Source organism: Cyanistes caeruleus, chromosome 27 (genome assembly GCF_971803275.1).
Source record: "Cyanistes caeruleus chromosome 27, bCyaCae1.hap1.1, whole genome shotgun sequence".
Lineage (NCBI taxonomy): Eukaryota > Metazoa > Chordata > Aves > Passeriformes > Paridae > Cyanistes > Cyanistes caeruleus.
The window spans coordinates 3,446,847-3,468,120 of NC_141727.1; the positions used below are offsets into that span (position 1 = coordinate 3,446,847).

General features: G+C 46.4%; 2 protein-coding genes across 2 annotated transcripts; both read left to right on the forward strand.

The window, feature by feature from the left end:
- The first annotated feature begins 198 nt into the window (after window positions 1-198).
- TOP2A (DNA topoisomerase II alpha) lies at window positions 199-18,419 on the forward strand. Its single transcript, XM_023942379.2, has 35 exons — window positions 199-409; window positions 717-860; window positions 1,036-1,126; window positions 1,543-1,606; window positions 2,066-2,211; window positions 2,828-2,925; window positions 3,228-3,440; window positions 3,649-3,822; window positions 4,006-4,107; window positions 4,559-4,696; window positions 4,808-4,946; window positions 5,229-5,386; window positions 5,774-5,899; window positions 6,339-6,449; window positions 6,541-6,646; window positions 7,026-7,135; window positions 7,864-7,956; window positions 8,423-8,537; window positions 8,853-8,974; window positions 9,535-9,683; window positions 9,994-10,225; window positions 10,354-10,488; window positions 10,584-10,784; window positions 11,338-11,533; window positions 12,780-12,871; window positions 13,057-13,200; window positions 13,322-13,405; window positions 13,508-13,705; window positions 14,623-14,728; window positions 15,008-15,148; window positions 15,593-15,737; window positions 15,870-15,931; window positions 16,043-16,162; window positions 17,144-17,337; window positions 17,796-18,419. Exons 1-35 carry the CDS (start codon window positions 377-379, stop codon window positions 17,922-17,924), a joined length of 4,611 nt encoding a protein of 1,536 aa, XP_023798147.1. The 5' UTR covers window positions 199-376; the 3' UTR covers window positions 17,925-18,419.
- A 1,423-nt stretch (window positions 18,420-19,842) lies between these two features.
- GJD3 (gap junction protein delta 3) lies at window positions 19,843-21,268 on the forward strand. The gene has a single exon (XM_086864328.1). The coding sequence runs from the start codon at window positions 20,207-20,209 to the stop codon at window positions 20,924-20,926; it is 720 nt and encodes a 239-aa protein (XP_086720454.1). The 5' UTR covers window positions 19,843-20,206; the 3' UTR covers window positions 20,927-21,268.
- The last annotated feature ends 6 nt before the right edge of the window (window positions 21,269-21,274 follow it).

Consider the following 21,274-nt stretch of genomic DNA (forward strand, 5'->3'; position numbering starts at 1 on the left):
ATTCCAGTGTGTGCCCTGGGCTTCCCAGTGTATCCCCGTATGTCCCAGTACATCCCAGTGCATCCCAATACATCCCAGTACATCCCGCCACCAAAGACAAACGGCCAGCATCAGCGCCCACCCTCCGCTTCTCTATTGGTCAATCCTGCTGCCCATCTCGCCGCTCTCCCTCTCGATTGGCCGGTTTGAACGCACGGTGCGGTCTCTGATTGGTCAGGGGGCAGGCCGAACGCTGGCTGTGTGCCCGCCCCAGCACTGCGATTGGCTGCGCGTTTCGGCGGGACGAGCGGAGGTTTGAAGGGGACGTTGCACCGCCATCACCGCCTCAGCCGCTATCGCCTCTATCACCGCCTCAGCCGCTATCGCCACCATCACCATGGAGCTCTCGCAGGCCCCGTCTCCTCTCCGGGTGCGTCCTGCGATCGCTGCCCCCGACCCTGCGGGGCTTCGTGATCTCCCGCCACACCGTCCCCTCGGGGTCTCGGGTCCCCCTCAGCCTCCGCCGGACACCCGCAAATTCTTCCTGGGCCCCCTCAGGGTCTCCCCGGGCTCCTCTCTCGAGTCTTTCCCCAGCCCTTCCCTCTCCTCAGATTCCTCGCTTCTCTGTGATTCCGCTTCTCTTTGTCCTCCCAACCCCGGTCCTCTTCCGCTCTCCGGCCTGGCCCCCTCGCGTTCCCCTCGCTCACCGCCCTCACCGCCGCTGCCTTCCCCAACAGCCCGCGAACGAGAACATCCGTGTGAACAAGCCTGATGGCCCCAAGAAGCTGACGGTGGAGCACATCTACCAGAAGAAGACGCAGCTGGAGCACATCCTGCTCCGGCCAGACACCTACATCGGCTCTGTGGAGCTCGTCACCCAGGTAGGAGCAGGGGGGAGTGGGACTGAGCCCCTCGGGGCAGGCTAGAAGTCATTAGCAGCTGTTTACAAAACACGAAACATCTGCTTATCAGTCACAAAACACTTGCTTTACAAACGGATGGCACAGAAGAGGAGATGTACCTGGGCGCTTACAAATTCTTTCTTTTTTATTCCAGCAAATGTGGGTTTATGATGAAGATGTTGGCCTCAACTGCAGAGATGTGACCTTTGTGCCTGGCTTGTACAAAATCTTTGATGAGATTCTGGGTAAGCTGACAGATCCGTTGAATAAGTGAGTGATAGGTTATTAATGGGGGTTGAATGGAAGAACTAAACATAAATTATCAAGAATTTATTAGCACTACTTAGCAAGCTATTCATGGGAAACAAACTAAAAGAAAAATTTCAAAAATCCAATTACAAACCTAATTTCATTCTGCCCAAAATTCTCCCTTTTACGTTAATGGTTGCACTGGAGGAATTCACAGGTCATTTCCAACCTTCATAATTCCATGATAACTTGTTGTGCTCCTCTTTGAATTTGCAAAATATTTTCATGCTGAGATGATTATTAGTAACACTGTTGTGAGTTTTTGCTTTCATTCTACTGGAACACTTCACAGTTCATAGTTTTCCCTCGATTTGGAGCGTAATAAAAAACCAATATTCTCTTTTCTTTCTAGTCAATGCCGCAGACAACAAGCAGAGGGATAAAAACATGTCGTGCATTAAAGTCACAATTGATGTGTAAGTTTGGTTTCACTGTGGTTTGTTGGCTTCAGCTGTTCTGCAAAGCTGAGGTGGCACTGCAGGGCTCTGCCGTGGGGCTGATCCAAGATAGCCCAAATTTAAGTCACCAATTGTGAAAGTCTTTCTCTCTGCTCAGTCCCCTGATCTCTTACTGAGGGCTGACTGGGGAAAAGGCTGCTCTTTTGTTGGTGTTGTTTTCCACCTCTTCCTCTCCGTTTTCGTCCTGCTTGAGCAGAGGGGTTGGAGGGTTTTGTCTGTGGGTCCATTTCAGAGCCGGCATGTGCAGATCTGGGCATTTCAGTGTTGCCTGTCCCCCCTCTGCTGGCAGCTGCTGCACTTGCTGAGCACAGATTTGTTCCTGGTTGAAATGGTGCCTTTCCCCAGAGCCTTTCAGTGACTCCTTTCACAGCTCAGCCATTTGCAGCCTTAAAAACAGACTTTTCTTTCCCTCCCCAGAGAGAATAACACAATCAGCGTGTGGAACAACGGGAAAGGTATCCCAGTTGTTGAACACAAAGTGGAGAAGGTCTATGTGCCTGCTCTGATCTTTGGACAGCTACTGACATCCAGCAACTACGATGACAATGAGAAGAAAGTCACAGGTGGGGAAGGCTCAGATATGCACTAATATCTCTGAGCAGCTCTGAGTGTGTGACCTGAACTAGAAAGGGCAGGAAGGGGGTCCTTGATGCAGCATGAAAACTGAAAGAGGGGAAATTTAGGTGAGATAAAAGGAAGAAATTCTTCTCTTTGAGGGTGGTGAGGCCCTGGCACAGGTTGTCCAGAAAAGCTGTGGCTGCCCCATCCCTGGGAGCATCCAAGGCCAGGTTGGACAGGGCTTGAAGCAACCTGGGCTAGTGAAAGGTGCCCTGCCTACAGCAGATAGTGGGATTGGATGGGCTTTAAGGTCCCTTCCAGCCCAAATCATTCTGTGATTCTATGAAAATTACATTCTGAATCTATCAAAGAAGTCTCTGTGCTCTGTTTAATTGTAGTAACAGTGCAAACGTGGGAACAGGGAAAATTGTCTTTGAGTATTCTCTTAAACCCTAATTAAATCAAAGTTTGTAGTTGCTTACTGAGCTTGTAGAATATTGTTGCTTGTTGGCAATTGGCCTTGGATTGGGCTGACATTGACAAACTCCAGTTAGTCTTGGATTCTTTTAGATGGTTTTGGACAAAGATAATAACATGAGTCTGTGTTCCTTCTAATTCCAGGGGGGAGAAATGGTTATGGAGCCAAACTGTGCAACATATTCAGCACAAAATTTACTGTGGAAACTGGATGTCGTGAATACAAAAAGTTATTCAAGCAGGTAGGAGTGCTTTTCTTTCCAGGGAGTTTATACCTGAGGTTTTCAAATGAGAGCCTCAGGTTTTGTTTCAAAACTCTATGCATACCTTGGAGTCAGTTCATTGTGATTAGAGTAAATTTAACCCACAAAATGTAATTCAAAGGAATAATGAAATTGGCAGACAGAGTCAGACTCTGTTTTTTAACCAGAATTTATTTTTAATTTATAGGTATCTAAAACATAAACCATCTTACTGCATTTAAAAACTAAAGTAGTTATTTGTGTGTGTTTGACTTGCAACTCACCAAAGCTCCTTTCCTCAGACCTGGACAGACAATATGGGAAAGGCTGGAGAAATGAAGCTGAAATACTTTGATGGAGATGATTTCACCTGTGTTACTTTCCAACCTGATCTGTCCAAGTTCAAAATGACCATTCTGGATAAGGACATTGTAGCACTGATGTCTCGAAGAGCATATGATATTGCTGGGTCCACAAAGGACGTCAAGGTTTTCCTGAATGGACAGAGGCTTCCTGTAAGTGAGCATTGAAAAGAAACACAAATATCTACATTTTTTTTTGTGCCGTTTAACCAGTGGGATCTGTTGAGGCCATTCCTGTCATCACAAACAGAACAAAGGAACATGTACAAGATGGATTTCTGCACCTGCTTTGCAGGAGGATGTGAATTAAGTATTTATAGGAGCTGTTATCAACCAGTTGTTTGTTCTCATCTGCGTGCAGGTGAAAGGATTCCGCAGCTATGTGGACCTCTATCTGAAGGATAAGGTCGATGAAACTGGGAATGCACTTAAAGTTATCCATGAGGAAGTCAATTCCCGATGGGAAGTGTGCTTAACTTTGAGTGAAAAAGGCTTCCAGCAAGTCAGCTTTGTTAACAGCATTGCCACCACAAAGGTAACTCCTTAGTGTGTTTAGTCGAGCTAGTGCCATATTCTTCAACATTAATACTCTTGGCTATTTGTAAATGTACATATGTTAGTGAAAAATAACATTGCAAAGAATGTGCTTAAAGTTTTACATGGATGTTTATAGTTTTGTGGGTTTTAGTGGCTTCAGTCCTTGTCCCGTTCTCCTCAGGGTGGCAGACACGTCGATTATGTGGCTGACCAGCTCGTGACCAAACTCATTGATGTTGTGAAAAAGAAGAACAAAAATGGAGTTGGAGTGAAGCCTTTCCAGGTACAATGCCAGAATTTTCCATGTGGGAAACACAACTTGAAGCATTACTGCAAATTGTGACTTCAGCTTAATGCATACTTGCATTAATTAATAACACATTTCCATTGTACAGATAATATATATAAGATTGCTAATTATAGAAGTCTCATATTGTCCAGTTTAAGCTAATTTACTTTCCTTTGCTTGAAGAATGCATTTTGTAGTCACTTTAAGTCAGTGTAGATGCACTGAACCTCAGTATCTGTTAGATAACACCTACTGAGGTGGAAAGATGCTAATTCCTTGACATCCCAAATCATCTAACGCTGTTCCTGAGTGTTCATTAGCTGTTCAAAATTAACTAAATAAATAACGATATGAAAATTCCAAACACTACCGTGTTCCCTCACTGTGTGATTGACAAGTGAGCTGAGCCCGTGCAGTGTGTGATCCTTGCTGTATTTAACTACAGGTGAAGAATCACATGTGGATTTTTGTGAATGCCTTAATTGAAAACCCAACCTTTGACTCTCAGACTAAGGAGAACATGACTCTGCAGGCAAAGAACTTCGGCTCTACCTGTAAACTGAGTGAAAAATTCATTAAGGGTGTAAGTCCTGATGTACACAGACGGTCAAGATGTCTGTAAAAAATACATAACAAAAGTTCCTGTCATTGCTGAGACTTTTCCCAACGTTTTGGATTGGGTTTTGTATTGCAGGCAGTTGGCTGTGGCATTGTTGAAAGTATCCTAAATTGGGTAAAATTTAAAGCCCAGAACCAACTGAATAAGAAATGTTCAGCTGTGAAACACTCCAAGATTAAGGGTGTTCCTAAACTGGATGATGCCAACGATGCTGGTAAGTGTTTGACATCCTTTTTAACCAATTCAATTCAAAAACAGTTAAAACTTGTTTGTTAAACAAAAGATTTGTCTCCTAAGGAAAAGTGAGAAGAGAAAACCTGTCATTATAGTTTTACTCCCATTTTACAGTCCCACTTACTATGATTATTCCCTTTTACTGTGTGCAGTGCCAAAAAAACTGTGTTAAAAGATTATTTATACTTGCTCAGTTGTGAATGTGCAGCCTTGGATTTAATTTCTTAAGTAGAAAACCAACTCGATTTTCTTCTTTTTTTAGGCAGCAAGAATTCTCTAGATTGTACACTGATCCTGACTGAGGGAGACTCAGCCAAAACTCTAGCTGTCTCTGGTCTGGGAGTGGTTGGTAGAGACAAATATGGAGTATTTCCTCTTCGTGGGAAAATACTCAATGTCAGGGAAGCTTCTCATAAGCAGGTTGGTTGGAAAATGGTTACAGTTACGTGTTGGAAGGTGTGGTGTGATTTGTGCAATGAGTCAGTGCAGCTGCACCTGGAGCACTGGAACTCCAAGGAGCAGTGTCTTAAACACCTGAGTCTTCCCTCACCCTGAGCCTGCCTCACTGGTTAAGTAGGAATATTGATTAAGTCCCACTCAGCAATTTGCCTGAGGGGATAATGTTTGTGTTGTGGATTGGAAAATGTTTGGAATTATCTAGAGTAGTTTAACCATTAGAAATAACAAGTTTCTAAACAGCAGCAGGACAGAGCTCAGCCAGTGATTCACTTATGGATAACTTTGTAATTTTTTGAGCTACATTTTGAATCTGAAAGACAAGTTTTTATTCTGTGTGATCTCTTTCAGATTATGGAAAATGCCGAAATCAACAATATCATCAAGATTGTGGGTTTGCAATATAAAAAGAACTATGAAGATCAAGAATCTTTAAAAAGTCTTCGCTATGGAAAGATTATGATCATGACAGATCAGGTTAGGTTCATTAAAATTGAAAGTTGGGAGAGGATAACAATTAGCACTTACATAAAGCGATAGGAAGAAAATATTTCTCTAACTGCTGCTATTGTTGTACCCAGTTCTCTGTGGTTTTCCCCATTTTATATTTTTGTGGGTCATAATGTCTTTTCAGCCATAAAAAAATTAAAATGGTGAGTTACCTCAAACACTAAACACTGTCTTTCCAGGCTGCTGATTCAAAGTGTTGACCAGTCCTTCACACCTTTTTTCATCAAGAATCTACCTTTTCTATTTCTCTTAATTTTCAGCAATTAACACGTGGCCACCTTTTTAGAGGTGAAAGTTAATAGGGTCAGGTAGCTGGAATTACAGAGTCATTTACTATTAAGCCAACAGTTGTCATTCCCATCATTCCGTGATAAAATATGGTTTGTTTTTTGCTTTTATAATTCAGGATCAGGATGGATCACACATCAAAGGTTTGCTGATTAACTTCATCCATCACAACTGGCCATCACTTCTAAGACACAATTTTTTGGAGGAATTCATTACTCCCATCATAAAGGTGAGGGCTGGGGGAGGATGAGGTGAATGACTGAGGATCCATTGTCAAAAAACACCTTTCATTTCACAGTTAAAATGTTTGTCCATTGTAGGCCTCTAAAAACAAAGAAGAAATTGCATTCTACAGCATTCCTGAGTTTGAAGAATGGAAGACCAATACACAGAACTACAACTCATGGAAAATCAAGTACTACAAAGGTTTGTAAGAACTTAATATGGTGAAACTGATCCAAGTCAGAGCATTGATGATTCGATGTAGTCAATCCTGCTTTGCAGGAAGGATTTGGACTGGGTGTCCACTGAGTCTTTTCCCTCCTATGATATTCCAGTTAGATTTTAGATACCTAGAAGAATTACAGACAAAATCCAAAACTACTACATGCCACCACTCACTTAATTGTAATTCTTATGACTTTTGTGATACATCTCATTTTGAAGTAACTTAAGTTTTCAGGAAGTAATTTTCAGACTATATGTTCATATGACGCATCACAAAAACTGGGCATGGCAAAATATTTCTTTGAATTGGAACTTAATTTAGGCAAAAAGTCATTAGGATTAACTCCTGTCCCTGCAGGTTTGGGTACCAGCACGTCAAAGGAGGCCAAAGAATACTTTGCAGATATGGCAAGACATCGAATTGGTTTCAAATATTCTGGGCCTGAAGATGATGCTGCGATCACCCTGGTAACTAACACTTGATTTAATTGCTGACTTACTACCTTTGGTATTTCACCTTGTACAGTGCTCTGTATTTTCTCTTAAAATGCTCTTTGAGGCCTTTTGGCTGGAGACAGTCTCTGTGTTACCAAGGCTACAGCTTTAGTTGAACCAGGAGCAGCGAATGTGCCCCTCGACCTCAGGGCAAGAGTACCCTTTTAATGATGGGCTTTAAATATAGCTCAGAACAAACTAATCACTGCAAACCAATTGACATTTTCAGACACAATAGTAAATATTCCTTGAATATTTTTCTGCGTATTCTGCTGCGTTTTTCTCCAAGCTGGATCTCCCCTTCCTCCCCCAGAGCAAATTGGATTAAAACAGTCCTCATTTCTGTGAACTTCACCTTAGCTGGTCTTTGATTCTTAAATATTCAGAGTTGTTAGGCAAGGCCAAAAAAATAAATTTTTCCCCAAAATATTCATTTCCCCTCAAATTTGCTTTAGTCTTCTGCTATTATATTAAAAATCTATAAATTTAAGCCTAACTACTCTGTCTTTCTACAGAGTGGTGGAAATTATGCTCTTAATATGTTTAGCTACAGAAACCTTTCATTGCATTTCTTGGGCTCTTAAATCAGCCTGTTTAGCATGTTCTCTTGGGTAAGCTTTTCCTTTTTCTCAGGTGATCCAATAGTGCACAACCACAGAATGTTCTGGAACTGAGTTTACTTTTCATTTTGTAACATCCAGGCCTTTAGCAAGAAGAAGATAGAAGAGCGAAAGGAGTGGCTGACTAATTTCATGGAGCACAGAAGACAACGGAAGCTGCACGGTCTGCCAGAGGTAAAAGGTTTATGTTTATAAAGAAACTGGTTTCCAGTCTCTGCCTGGGGCTGTTCTCAGCTTCATCCCAGCATGCCAGAGCTGCACACAGCTCAGTCAGTGAGTCAGGTCCGGATTATGGGACGTTGAAAATGTGTCAGGATTTTGCAGAGCAGCTTCTCTCATCTTATCAGTGTAGCCTCATTGTCAATTATCCAACTGTCAATTTCATTTTTAACACTCATCTTTCAAGTTACTGTATCAATAGGAAAATGATAACTCAAGCAGAGGCGAATGAAGTCTTTATTTCCCCCAAAATGAGGGAAATAATACATCCTGGGAAGTGTTTCCCATTGCCATGCAAAGGGTGTCAGCACTTGAGCTGTGTTTAGCTGGTCTTACAAGGAGTTCCCATTTCAGTGAAGCTAGCCAAGAAACAGATTAAGCCCAGTTAAAATTAAGGCAATCTTCTCTCTGTTTTTCTTAGGAATACCTGTATGGGAAAGACACTGATTACCTGACATACAATGACTTCATCAACAAGGAGTTAGTGCTGTTCTCAAACTCAGATAATGAGAGATCAATCCCATCATTGGTTGATGGTAAGTGATTTCTAAGTTGTGATTCTGCATAGTGTATCCTCAGAACGGAGGAAATGGGTGTTTGATGTCACATCAGAGCCAAGGAACCTGCTGAGGTTCCAGGGCCAGTATCCTGAAGTCTTCTTTTCTGCTGTCTAAGGTTTTTTCATCTTTGGATGAAATGTCTTGTCCATTTTGTAGTGTATTATTGCCAGTACCTTACTCAGTTGGTACAGAATCCTTAGGTGTATAAGTAGTTCCTGTATCTCTAGAGAGCAGAAGCCAAGTGCATCACATCATATGTTCTTACCACGAGGTCTTTTCTTTTTCATACAGGTTTGAAGCCAGGTCAGAGGAAAGTTTTGTTCACCTGTTTCAAACGAAACGATAAGCGGGAGGTGAAGGTTGCTCAGCTGGCTGGTTCTGTCGCTGAGATGTCCTCATACCATCACGGTGAGGTAAGAACCTGCCTGGGTGTGCAAAACACTTTAAAGGAAAGGCAAAAAGCCCTTCTGTTGGTGTGAGTTATGATGCCTCTAAAGCAGAATTACATTTGAGTGTGTACACCAAAGGGAAGTGGCTGTTTAGCTATTTCCACTGTTAATTCCTCAGCATTAATTTAATCTGACATTGGTCACTCTGCCTGTCTGGACTTCATGGGAGCATAGTTCATTCAAAAAGTGGAACAAGAAAACCCTGCATAATTTGTGATGGACTTAGGCAGGTGTTAATAACCTTTCTGCCTGGGTCAGGACAAGTTAACACCACCACAAGGTTCTCTGTGGAGACTGACAGAATCTTTCACTGGAGGTTTCAGAGCAGGTACAGAACAATAGACAGAGACATAGGTCACAAGAATATTTCAGATAGTCTTGTGACACATTTACCTTGAGTTTCCTCCAGTGTTTCATCAGTTGAGTTTATACTCTGTATCAATCAAGTTCTTGGTGTGAATGTTGCCTTTGTCCATCCCCTGAACAATTCTGCATGTTCAGCTTTGCACCTCCTTCAATTGCAGGCTGCACTGATGATGACCATCATTAACTTGGCTCAGAACTTTGTGGGCAGCAACAACCTCAACTTGCTCCAGCCCATTGGTCAGTTTGGCACAAGGCTGCATGGAGGGAAAGACTCTGCCAGCCCTCGATACATCTTCACCATGCTCAGGTCAGCATTCCAGAGTTCTTACTGTCTTAAAGAACTCCATTTTACAGCAACTAGAAAGAAAAACAAATTGGATTTTTCTCTTTAAAATTTCAGGCTATACTTGCATGATCAGAGTAGCAACAATTGAAGTGCGATTCAGGTGTTAGATTCCATTATGGAAACGTGACTTTCAGCACAGAGAATATGGAAATGGAAGCAGAACCAAAGGGAAAAATTTGGGTGGGATAATAAAAATTGAGGAGGTTTCTTTTTGCATGGCAGTCATGTTCTGTCACAAGAATTTGGGCTTAAATTCCCTTCTCCATTCCAGTCCCCTGGCACGCTTGGTGTTCCCACCAATGGATGACAACATCCTGAGGTTCCTCTATGATGACAACCAGCGTGTGGAGCCAGAGTGGTACATGCCCATCATCCCAATGGTGCTGGTCAATGGGGCTGAAGGGATTGGTACTGGCTGGGCCTGTAAGATCCCCAACTTCGATATCAGGGAAGTTGTGAACAATATCCGCCGGCTGATGGATGGAGAAGAGCCACTGCCAATGGTAAATAATATCATTCAAAAACAAATGTCTTGCGTGTTAGTTTATTGAGCTCATATTGAGCATTTTATGGGTGTGCTTAAAAAAGAGACATCCACACAAAGCTGAATTCAGTGGTTTTTTCTCCTCAGCTTCCCAGTTACAAGAATTTTAAAGGCACCATAGATGAGCTGGGGCCCAATCAGTATGTGATAAGTGGTGAAGTGTCCATCCTTGATTCCACAACCATTGAGATCACAGAGCTGCCTGTCAGAACATGGACACAGGTAATAAACAGGGAATCTGCTCTGGGAATGTAGTTTGCTCTTTAAAGCAAAAAGCGTGTAGTGGGTTTTGGGTCTGACTTTGTTTCTTCCCTCAGACATATAAAGAGCAGGTTTTGGAGCCGATGTTGAATGGGACTGAGAAGACCCCCCCTCTAATCACAGACTACAAAGAATATCACACAGACACCACGGTGAGGTTCGTGGTGAAGATGACTGAAGATAAACTAGCAGAAGCCGAAGCTGTGGGGCTGCATAAGGTCTTCAAACTCCAAACAAGCTTAACATGCAACTCCATGGTACGTGACAGATTTTGCTGAAGGAATTTCTTGGTTTAACTCAGACTCTGTGGACAGCTGCAGTCGTTGCGTGAAACAAAAATCCTCTTTGGCAGTAACCTATTCACTTTGATTTTTCTGCTGTTACTGGTTTTAAATCAGCTTTCAAAGGTCAAGAGCCTGGCTTAGGAATGGGCCCGGAGTGGATGGTTTGCCTGAAGGAGGCAAAATGATCTGAAATCAGTTTGCAGAGCTCTTTGAGCCAGCAGCAGGGGCACTGAACGTCTGGCTCCTGACAATGTGTGAAGCTTTGATGCAAGATGTTTGTCCTGCACAGAGCTCTAAGATTCAAGTAACCTTAACTTTACTGTGCCTATTCAGGAACATTGAAATTATAAAATCATCTCTGCTGTTGTGCTCACAAACTGAAGTAGTTTCTGGAACAACACTGAGATTTGATAATTTGTTGGTTAATAGTTTGGTGGTACCATCACACCTGTGTTACAGGTAACTTTCAGTGGGTTTGGAATCAGTTTTATCATCATAACACCGATGTTCTTTCATTTTCCTCCAGGTTCTTTTTGATCATGTTGGCTTTCTCAAGAAATACGACTCTCCCCAGGATATTCTTAAGGAGTTCTTTGAACTCCGGCTCCGATATTACAGTTTGAGGAAGGAATGGCTTATTGGGATGCTGGGTGCTGAGTCTGCAAAGCTGAGCAACCAGGCTCGCTTCATCCTGGAGAAAATAGATGGCAAAATTGTGATTGGTATGTTGTTCTTGGTGACTGGGATTGTAACTGGGAGAAATGGGTGATCTCTTGAGCTCTGTCAGCACCCCCTCAGACCCAGGCTGGCTTTTACAAACCACACCAGGGCTTATCTCTGTTCCAGTGACATCTAAGAGGAAAATGCTTCGCAGAGTATCCTTGGTCTGTGTATTATACACATAATCATGACAGTGGGATACTTATGCAGCTTTCCTGCTCTATGTTTGAGAATTTTTGAGAGAATCTTTTAATAGTTTAGCAATAATTCTCATTTATTTCTGACTTGGTAGGACTAAGACTTAATTAATTGTGGGTTTAGAAAGGGACAGTGTTTGCTGTTAATGCATTCTTAAGAATCTGTATCTCTCTCCATTATCTTTGTGAACCTCTGCAAAAATATTCCAAATCACGTTCTCAGTGGACTGGGGGTTCAAACTTCGATGATACTCAAGCAGCAGCATCTGAGAATCATGAGCTAGAAAAAGCAGCAGATCTTTGTTCCCAACATACACATTTTTCAATCAACTTTTCCCCCTCGGTGTAAAAGCCGGGCTGTGTTCTGCTGCCTTCACGGAGGATGCGGCCAGACAACGTGTCATAAGATGCTTTGTGGTTTGTGTCTGAAGGCAGCCCAGTAATCCCAGCAGCCCGAGTCTGTCTGCCTGAACTCAGGAAGAGAAATAATTCCCCTGAAATGCATTTTCTTGGGTTTTTGTAATAAGTAGTTCCAAGGCTGCCAGAGCTGGTTTCACTTGTATTTGTGTCTCATGGTTGATGGCTTCTGATACCTTAAAAAGGAGCAAATTCCAGCTGAAGCATTTCCAGTGGTTGAGCACTTAGAGCATAAATTTCCCAGATGATGTCTAATGAGGTGCAAGCTATACCAAGCTATGAAGGGTTTCTTTCTCCACCTGCCTGTCATGATGAAACCTGTTTTATACCATCATACCTTTTTTCCCCCAAGTTCAAAGACTACTTAAAGCAGGGGAAATGCATGTATGAAAACAAAGAAAAATACTAACATTGTTTTGGCTGGTACAGGAGCAATGCTTCCCCAACAAATCACTTGCTAAAATTGGAGCTTTTTAGGCTCTTCCCCGTGTCCCAGCTGTGATGTGGAAAGGCTGGTTTGGAGCTCTGTAGGATGCTGAGCAACCACAGGATCCAAACTGTAACACTCATCTGTTGCTCCTAACAGTGATTGGTAGTGGGCACTGAGTGACAATCCTGAACTGTCTGTTTGCAGAAAACAAACCCAAGAAAGAGCTGATTCAAGTTCTTATCCAGAGAGGGTACGAGTCTGATCCGGTGAAGGCTTGGAAGGAGGCTCAAAACAAGGTAATGCTTCAGTCATCCTCTGAATATGCCCGAACTGGCCCCAAGCTCTGAGACTTCATAATCCTTAGAGAGGCCCAACTTCCTTTTCAATTAACAGGTTTCAAAAGCTTCTGTGTTTGATCAGTAGCCCTACCCATGTGTGTCAGGGTTTTTGTTGACTATGTTTGTTTCAAATCCACATTTAGGATGAGGAGGAGGAAAACGAGGAAGAGAGTGACAAAGAATCAGCTGCAGCCTCTGGCCCAGACTTCAACTACCTGCTGAACATGCCCCTGTGGTATCTGACCAAGGAGAAGAAAGATGAGCTCTGCAAGCAGAGGGATAACAAAGTATGTGCCTTCCTTTCCTTATAAAAGCATTAAATTTATATATATTATGTCTTATGTAGCTTATTTTTGGCTGGTGGATTGAAATGTGCTACTAATGATTATCATCTGTGATTCCCTTTAGGAAAAGGAGCTGGAAAACCTGAAGCGCAAGAGTCCCTCTGACCTGTGGAAGGAAGACCTTGCTGCCTTCATTGAAGAACTCGATGTATGTCGATGCTCAGTGCAGACAATCAACTGCCCCTTCTTACCCACCAGCCCTTTATTGACTTTTATACCTTTTTGTGTTATTTTATGCTCCCCTCTGCAGGTAGTGGAGGCCAAGCAAGCACAGGATGAGAGTGCAGGGATTATTGGCAAACCTTTGAAGGTGAAAGGAGGGAAAGCAAAGGTGAAGAAAGCCCAGCTGGCAGAAGTAATGCCATCCCCTCATGGCATCAGGGTTGTTCCTCGGATCACTGCTGAGATGAAGGCAGAGGCAGAGAAGAAAACTAAAAAGAAAGTAAAGGTAAAAGGGAATATTCCAAATACTCTTATCTTCCTTTACATCCTCTTCAATACAGGCCTAAAGAAATGCGAGTCCTTGTTAGCTGGACTTGTCCTGTTGAAGCAATTGTTCAGGGAGAGGGACAGGACCTCAGGATCTGGGAAACACTGGGAATAGGGGATGTCTCAGTCTGAAGGAGAACAGACTCACATATCAGGAGATGGCTTAGAGGGAAATTTTTGGCACATTGCAGTGCCAGGGGTGGGCTGGTAGCTCAGAAAAGGGGGCAGATGCAAGTAAGGTTGTTCCAGGTGTCTTGGGAATTTGATAAACCCTCTAGCAGGCAGGAAGCACAGCCAGCACATTCCCTTCTCCAGAACAGCCTTTACATTCCCAGCAATGCTTTCACCCACTTAATGCCATCATTGTTCTCCATATCAAGGAGATAAAAAAGATTGAACTCTTTTTATAGAACTAGTTCAAACTGTGCCATTCAGCCATTTCCAACAGAGAGATATAACCCATCCCCTCACCTGTTTGGCCCTGGAAGCCATACAGGTCACTTTTTTCCTCCACATGATTCCACCCAACAGTTTTTCCAAATAACTTGTTTTTATCCCACCCTGTCCAGCCCTGCATCCCCATCCCCCCCAGAGCCAGCACACAGCAGCAGGACCAGAGTGCCCAGGATTGGGGCCAGAGTTCCTGTTTTTGTTCATGTTGGATTTACCTTTTAAGTCACCTGATTTGGGGGGCAGATCCTGTCTAATTTACAGATCCTGTCTGTAATCAATTCTACACACAGTTTATTTCACAGACTCAGATTTCTTGTGTCACTAACTTTTACATGGCTAAAATAAGCAGCTCGCTCCTCCATTACCCCGTGTGCCTCTTCTCTGTGAGCTGACTCACTGTTTGGTATCTGCTTGCATCTGCAGAGTGAAAAAACTGAATTTGATGAGAATCAGGATGAAAACACATCCGGAGAGAAGGAGTCTGCAGGCCTGAAGCAGAGATTATTGCAGAAGCTGAAGACTGAGCAAGGTAAATTCTATTCCCTCCAAGGAGAAGAGGGAAAGGGTTGTCAGTTTGGTTATCTGATCTCTTCCTGAAGGTGGTGAGAAACACCTAGGATCAGTAGTTTTGGAAAAAAATAGGTGAGAAAGTGATCCTGGATAACAGTCAAGCAGGATAAATTTCTAATTCTCTTTATTTAAGCCAGAATCCTCTGAATTCAGTGCATTTCTAAGCTGAGCTTGAACTGCTGAGCCTGAACTACACATGGAAGTTTACTGGTTCATCCTGCCTCCCAATATTTTTCAGGAGCTAAGAGACAGGCCACTCTGCCTTTCAAGCCATTAAAGAAAACCAAGAAACGAAACCCTTGGTCTGACTCAGGGTCTGATTCAGAGTCTGATTTTGAAGCACTACCTCAAAGAGAGCGGGTGGTTCGCCAGGCAGCAGGTGAGTGAGGACATGGATGCAGGAGAGGGGTGGTCCTCCTTGTGGAGGAGAAAATGGAACAGACTATTTAGGGACCTCCAGAGCCTCAGATCACATTTAGAAATCATCTTTAAAAGGCTTCTTTATTTGACTGTCTGAAACTATTAAATATTTCTACCATTTCTGCACATTTTCAAGGAAAAGCAGAAATGGGCAAGTAGAGAAATATGGCTATTGGGTTTAATTACACAACTGTCTTGGCAAATTAAATGTGTTGTGGGTGAGGTTGGAAGACTCCAAATGACAGAACACACTTTGTCATTTGGAGTCTTCTCCCTGGCAGTCTCAGCATCTGCTTGTTTTTATTCAGATATTTTTTTAATAACTGTAGCTAAAATATTGAAAAAGAAATGGAGCTGCATATTGCCAAATGTGTAAAATAACACATCTGTGTCCTTCCATCAGCCAAAGTCAAGCCCATCGTCATTTCGGACTCGAATCACTCCAGCTCAGATGAGGCGTTTGAATTCCAGGGTGACAGTGAAAGCAACTCTGAATCGGACACAAACTCTAAGAAAAAGGCTCCTCCCAAGCCCAGACCTGCTCCCAAGTGAGTATTTTTCCATAATCACTGGAAATTAGTAGTGCTTAATGCTACACAGAAATTAAAAGGAATTTTTTTCTAATGCCCTTCTTTAGTGCGTCATAAAACAAATTAAAAACTTGGAGTTTTGTTTTCCAGGGAAACCACCGAGAAAGCAGCAAAAGCTCCCAAGCAAAAGGCAGTGCCAAGCGCTGACCCTGGTGAGTGTGAGACCTCTAAACCATGTGGATTGCTCTATAATCCTTCAGCAGTGCAGAGGGGATAGCTTGGCTGTTTCAGGCTGACCTTCTGCTCTCCTTATCCCGTTCCAGTCCAAGATGTCCCTGAGGACAAGGTGAGCCAGGCTCCCGCAGCTCCGTCCGTGCCAGTGCCGAGCAGCAAGGCCATGCCTAAAAAACCTGCAGCAGCCAAGAAGGCTGGAGCCATCAAGGGTAAGGGCAGCTCAGCAACATCAGTTCTAGAGAACAATTATAATTCCTGTGGGAAACAATCCCAGTGATTTCGCATGGCGTTCCAGGGCCTGGGCAACTGGAGTTTGCATTTCAGCAAAGATCTGAGGTTTGTGGCAGAGGTTCTCTGGTTGTCAGGTTTGAGGTCTGTTTCCAAACATATCATGTTCTAGTTCATGTTGGACATGCTTGGAGGGAGGGAATTTTAGTTTGGGAACAGGAAAAGTGAATGCTTCCTACGGTGCTATGTAATACTTGGCAGGGATAATCCGAGTGGAATTTGTGTCTTGCAGTCAATGTCCTACTTCATGTCTTTTTCGGAAGCAAGGCAAGCTTGGAGCAGGCAGGCTTTTGGGGGCAGTTTGATCTGTTCAATGCTGGATCCATCTCATCCATCTCCAGCATCTGACTCGGGGTTTTTTTAAACTCAGCTGCCAGACTTTGGCACTGTTTTGTATATTCCAAATGGAATCAACTCAGTGTTGATCCCAGCAGGAAAACAGTGTTACTTCCACTCTTAAATTGAGAAAGCGTGTTATCACTCAGAAATGGCCTGAAATGAGCTGAACTGGAAGTTGTGCCTCAAGATGTTCTTTTAAAAAGTGAATATATAGGTAAGAAGGAATGAGTGTTTGGGAAATTCCTTCCTCCCTGTGCAGGAGTCTGAAGGTCTGAGATGGGTTACGGAACCTTGAGAGATCAGGACTTTTTCAATCTGAAATAGTCTGTAAATTGCTTTGGGGACGCTTTAATTTCATCCTCTAAGTGTGGCAGAACTGAGCAGACAAACAACCTCATTCCTCACCATCTGTGGAAGAGGGATCTTTCTGGAAAACCCAGCTTCAAACAGAGACGACCTGTGCGCTGACCCAACAGCGCAGAGCCTGTTTCTATTGGAAGTAATTCCCAAACTGGGAGCGAGAGAGGAACGAAACAGGGGTTTAACGCTGTGTTCTGTTCCAGACAACCAGCTCTCCATCAGGGATATCCTGGCCAAGAAAAAGGCTGCACCCAAACCCAAGCCAGCAGTGAAGGAGGAACCCCTGTGTGCCGAGGGTGACAATGCCAAGGGGAGGAAGGTTACGAAGAGACAGCAAATTTCTTCGGATTCCGATTCGGATTTTGGCTCCAAGGCTGCCAAATCTGTTGCATCAAAGGTTTGTGCAATGCTATCAGTGCTGAGGGAACCTAGGAGTGTGGGGTCAGTTCTGCCAGCAGGAAAAACTGGTGGAGGTCAAACCTCTACCTGGATGTGGGGAATGGGGAAGAGGGGGGTTATAGAATCATGGAATGTTCTGAGCTAGAAGGGACCCATAGGGATCACAGAACTCCCATCCCTGCACAGGACACCCCAGCAATCCCACCGTGTGCTGAGAGCATTGTCCAAACACTCCTGGAGCTCTGTCAGCCTTGGGGCTGTGCCCATTGCCTGGGGAGTGTGTTCAGTGCCTGAGCACCCTCTGGGATAAGAACCCTCATAAGGGTCAGACAGCCTGGATCCTTGGTCTGCTCCCACCACCTCACCCACTGGCCCCATGGCACAGGAGGTGTGTGGTGCTCGTTGTGTTCCCTGTCAATGCTCAGATCCATGATTCCTTCCCTTCTTTCCCTCCAGAAATCCAAGCTACAGGACAGCTGTGACTCTGGTGATGCAAGTCCTGTAGCTCAGCCCCGTGCCAGGCCTGGCCGCCTTAAAAAACCTGTCCAGTACCTGGAGGAGTCCTCAGAGGATGATATATTCTGAGTTTATAGAAAAATTTTAAACTCCAGATCCACAATGAGCCTTCAGCTGCGCTCCAGAGCTCCCACCAAAGACCACCTGAGCCTAGGAAATCTTCACTAAACATGAGCTGCTCCAGAAATGTTCATTACAGGTGAACACAGCTCCGTTTTTCTTAGTTTTAAAGAAGTTAGATTTGTTTAAACAGGAACATTCCCTTTTTGGTGAACACTGGAGCCACATGCCCAGCGAGTGCTGCCACACTTTCCTCTTCCCCATTGTTCGACACTATGTGGTCATTTTAGTGTTAAATTTGACTTTAGAACGTGTCAAATCTTTTAAAATTTATATATCTCTCTTGAAATACCTTGCAGTACTAAAATTTTTAATTCCACCACTCAACACAGGAATCATTTTTCCAGCACTATTCCTTCACTATGTAAATATTCTTTGTGGGGTTTTTTTGTTGTCCTGAGTTTGTTCATTTAAATATTTGTCTAATAAAAGTGGTTTTACTTATTTTCTTCACTGAATTTGTGTGTTTTTAGGGAAATAACAACTGCAGAGTTTGTGCTAAGCCCCCACTCTGTCACAGCAAAGGGTTTGGCACAAGCTCTGGAGGGTGTTGGGCTGGTTGGCCACTTCCCCACTGGCTGTGGCCACTGTGGCTCCAGCTGAATTCTTGTGAACACCCCTGTGGTCCCCGGCACGGGGGGAGCTGCTTGCCCAGAGCAGTTGTGCTTGCCCAGAGCAGTTGTGCTTGCCCAGAGCAGTTGTGCTCAGCCCATCCCTGGAAGTGTCCAGGGCCAGGTTGGAACAACCTGGTCTAGTGGAAGGAGTCCCTGCCTATGGAAGGGGATGGACTGGGATGAGCTCTAAGCTCCCCTTCCCATCCAAACCATTCCATGATTCCATGAAAGCCCAGGGCCCCCCGTGCTATCGGTGCTTTGCTGGAACCCAGTCAAGTGTGGAAAGCACTGTCAGATTTTCCACTGGCTCTGGAGAGCGTCTCCAGCGCGTCCCCTCCGAGGGCCGGGCTATTTACGGCTCCTCTTGCTGCAGAACACGACCCATGACAGAGCCACGGGTGGGTTGTGGGGCTGCTCTCAGAACTCTGCATCACCCTAATGTGGATGGAGAGCTTTGGGAGCACAGAGTGGAGCACGGAGTCCATACCAGCAGTTTCCCATCCCAAAACCTTGGATGGGGTGCTGGGGATGTTGTTGGATGGGCGCTGGGCTCTGGGGCATCAGGCACTGACCCACACTGGGCATTGCACATCCCCAAGGGCTGAGGGTGGAATGAGGGTGACCTGTGTTATCCAGGGCTCTGCTCCCATTTCTGGAAAGGGGATTCGAGGGGCCACCAAATTGCTGTCAGCACTGGCCAGGGACTGGCAGGAGCCCTGGCTGTGCCACACAGGATTTTGTAGGGGTTATTCTACACATGCCAGAGCTGGGGACAACCTGGGAAGATCCATGGAAGCCCCAACAGCCCTGGCACTGTGTCCTGGGACAGAGAGGGCTGGTGCCAGCCGTGAGCATCCCCCAGGCACTGCAGGGCTGGAGCTGTGGCAGCATGGGTCAGGGGGTGATGCCCTCTCATGGGTCAGGGAGGCGATGCCAGCAGAGGGGGGGGCGCTTTTGGGGGCCGAGTGCTGTGGCCTGGGGACCCTGAGCCCCAGTGGGTTCGGGAAGGATAAAGTTTGGGGGTATTTCTGCACTCGGGGCGGGCACCACCCCTCTCCCAACCTATGTCCTGGGCAGCTGCTGGCCCTGGGCAGGGCAGCTTTTGTCCCTGAGCCCCACCGGCAGTGCTGAGACCTTCCCTCCCTCCAGGCGCCCCTGGGGGTGCTCTGTCCCTTTAAAAGGACTCCAGGCGTGGCCGTGGGACCATTATCCCGTTCCAGCTGGACAAAGAGACTGGACAGTCCGGGACAGCCCTGGCCGGCCGGAGCCAGCAGCGCTGGCACACCGTGGACCGCAGCGTCCGCAGGTACGGGGCTGTTGTGGGGGCCGAGCTGCGGAGGGGGACGAGGGATGGGGAATCTGCTGCTCCTGCCCCTGTTGGTGTCCTTGTACCCATCCCTGGGGAAGCGAGTCCTGGGCACAGCGGGTGCCTGGGGACACTCGTGACGGGGCTGAGCTGGACTGGCAGTGCCCGGGCACCCTCCCGTGAGCGGGGACTCCGTGGTGCGTTTGGGAGCGGCGGGAGGATGGAGAGCTGGAGGGGCCGCGCTGGCACCGGGCTCCGAGCTGGCGGGCACTGCGTCCCCCTAGCGCTGACCCCGCTCCCGCAGCGCGGCCATGGGCGAGTGGGGCTTCCTGAGCTCGCTGCTGGACGCCGTGCAGGAGCACTCGCCCATGGTGGGCCGCTTCTGGCTGGTGGTGATGCTCCTCTTCCGCATCCTGGTCCTGGCCACCGTGGGCAGCGACGTCTTCGAGGACGAGCAGGAGGAGTTCGTGTGTAACACTCAGCAGCCGGGCTGCAAACCCGTGTGCTATGACGCCGCCTTCCCCATCTCCCACTATCGCTTCCTCGTCTTCCACGTCGTTGTGCTCTCGGCGCCCGCCGCCCTCTTCGTCATCTTCGCCGTGCACCAGGCGGCCAAGCCGGGGCGCGGGGGGGCTCCCGGCCAGCGCGCCCGCCGCCTCCAGCCCTTCTACGTGGGCAGCGTGGTGGCTCGGATCGCCGCCGAGCTGGGCTTCCTGCTGGGCCAGGCGCTGCTCTACGGCTTCAGGGTGCAGCCGCTCTTCGTGTGCCGCCGCCGGCCCTGCCCGCACCGCGTCGACTGCTTCGTCTCCCGCCCCACCGAGAAAACCGTCTTCATCCACTTCTACTTCGTGGTGGGGCTGGTGTCGGCGCTGCTCAGCCTAGCCGAGCTCGCCCATCTCCTGCGCAAGGGGCCCCCGGCCCGGCCCGGCTGCTGCCACCGGCCCCAGGAGCGGGGCCCGGCGCCGGGACAGCCGGCGGGGGCTGCGGACGGGCCCTGCGGTCCCCACCCGCGGGGAGACCTCACCGTGTGACCGGGCCCCGGTCTCAGGCCGGCGGCGACTGCGGATCTCCCTGCCCCGGAGGGGTCTCGGTCCTGGCCGTGCCCGGGAATGCGGGCCGGGCCGGGCTGGGCCGTGCCCCGCTGCCCCCGGTTCCTGCTTGGGCGGCGGATGGGCCTCACCCGGCGGCTGCTGGAAAAAAAAATACGGACAAAAAGAAAACAAACAGTCCCATCCCTGCCCAGCGGCAGGATCACCCCTGACCCCCCAGCGCAGCACGGGAGGGCCAGGACTGCCCCCAGACCTTGTGCTGGGAGTGCCACAAATGCATCAGGGCTGGCCCCTGGCCACGACTGTGGCCTCAGGAGTGGGAAGCTGAGA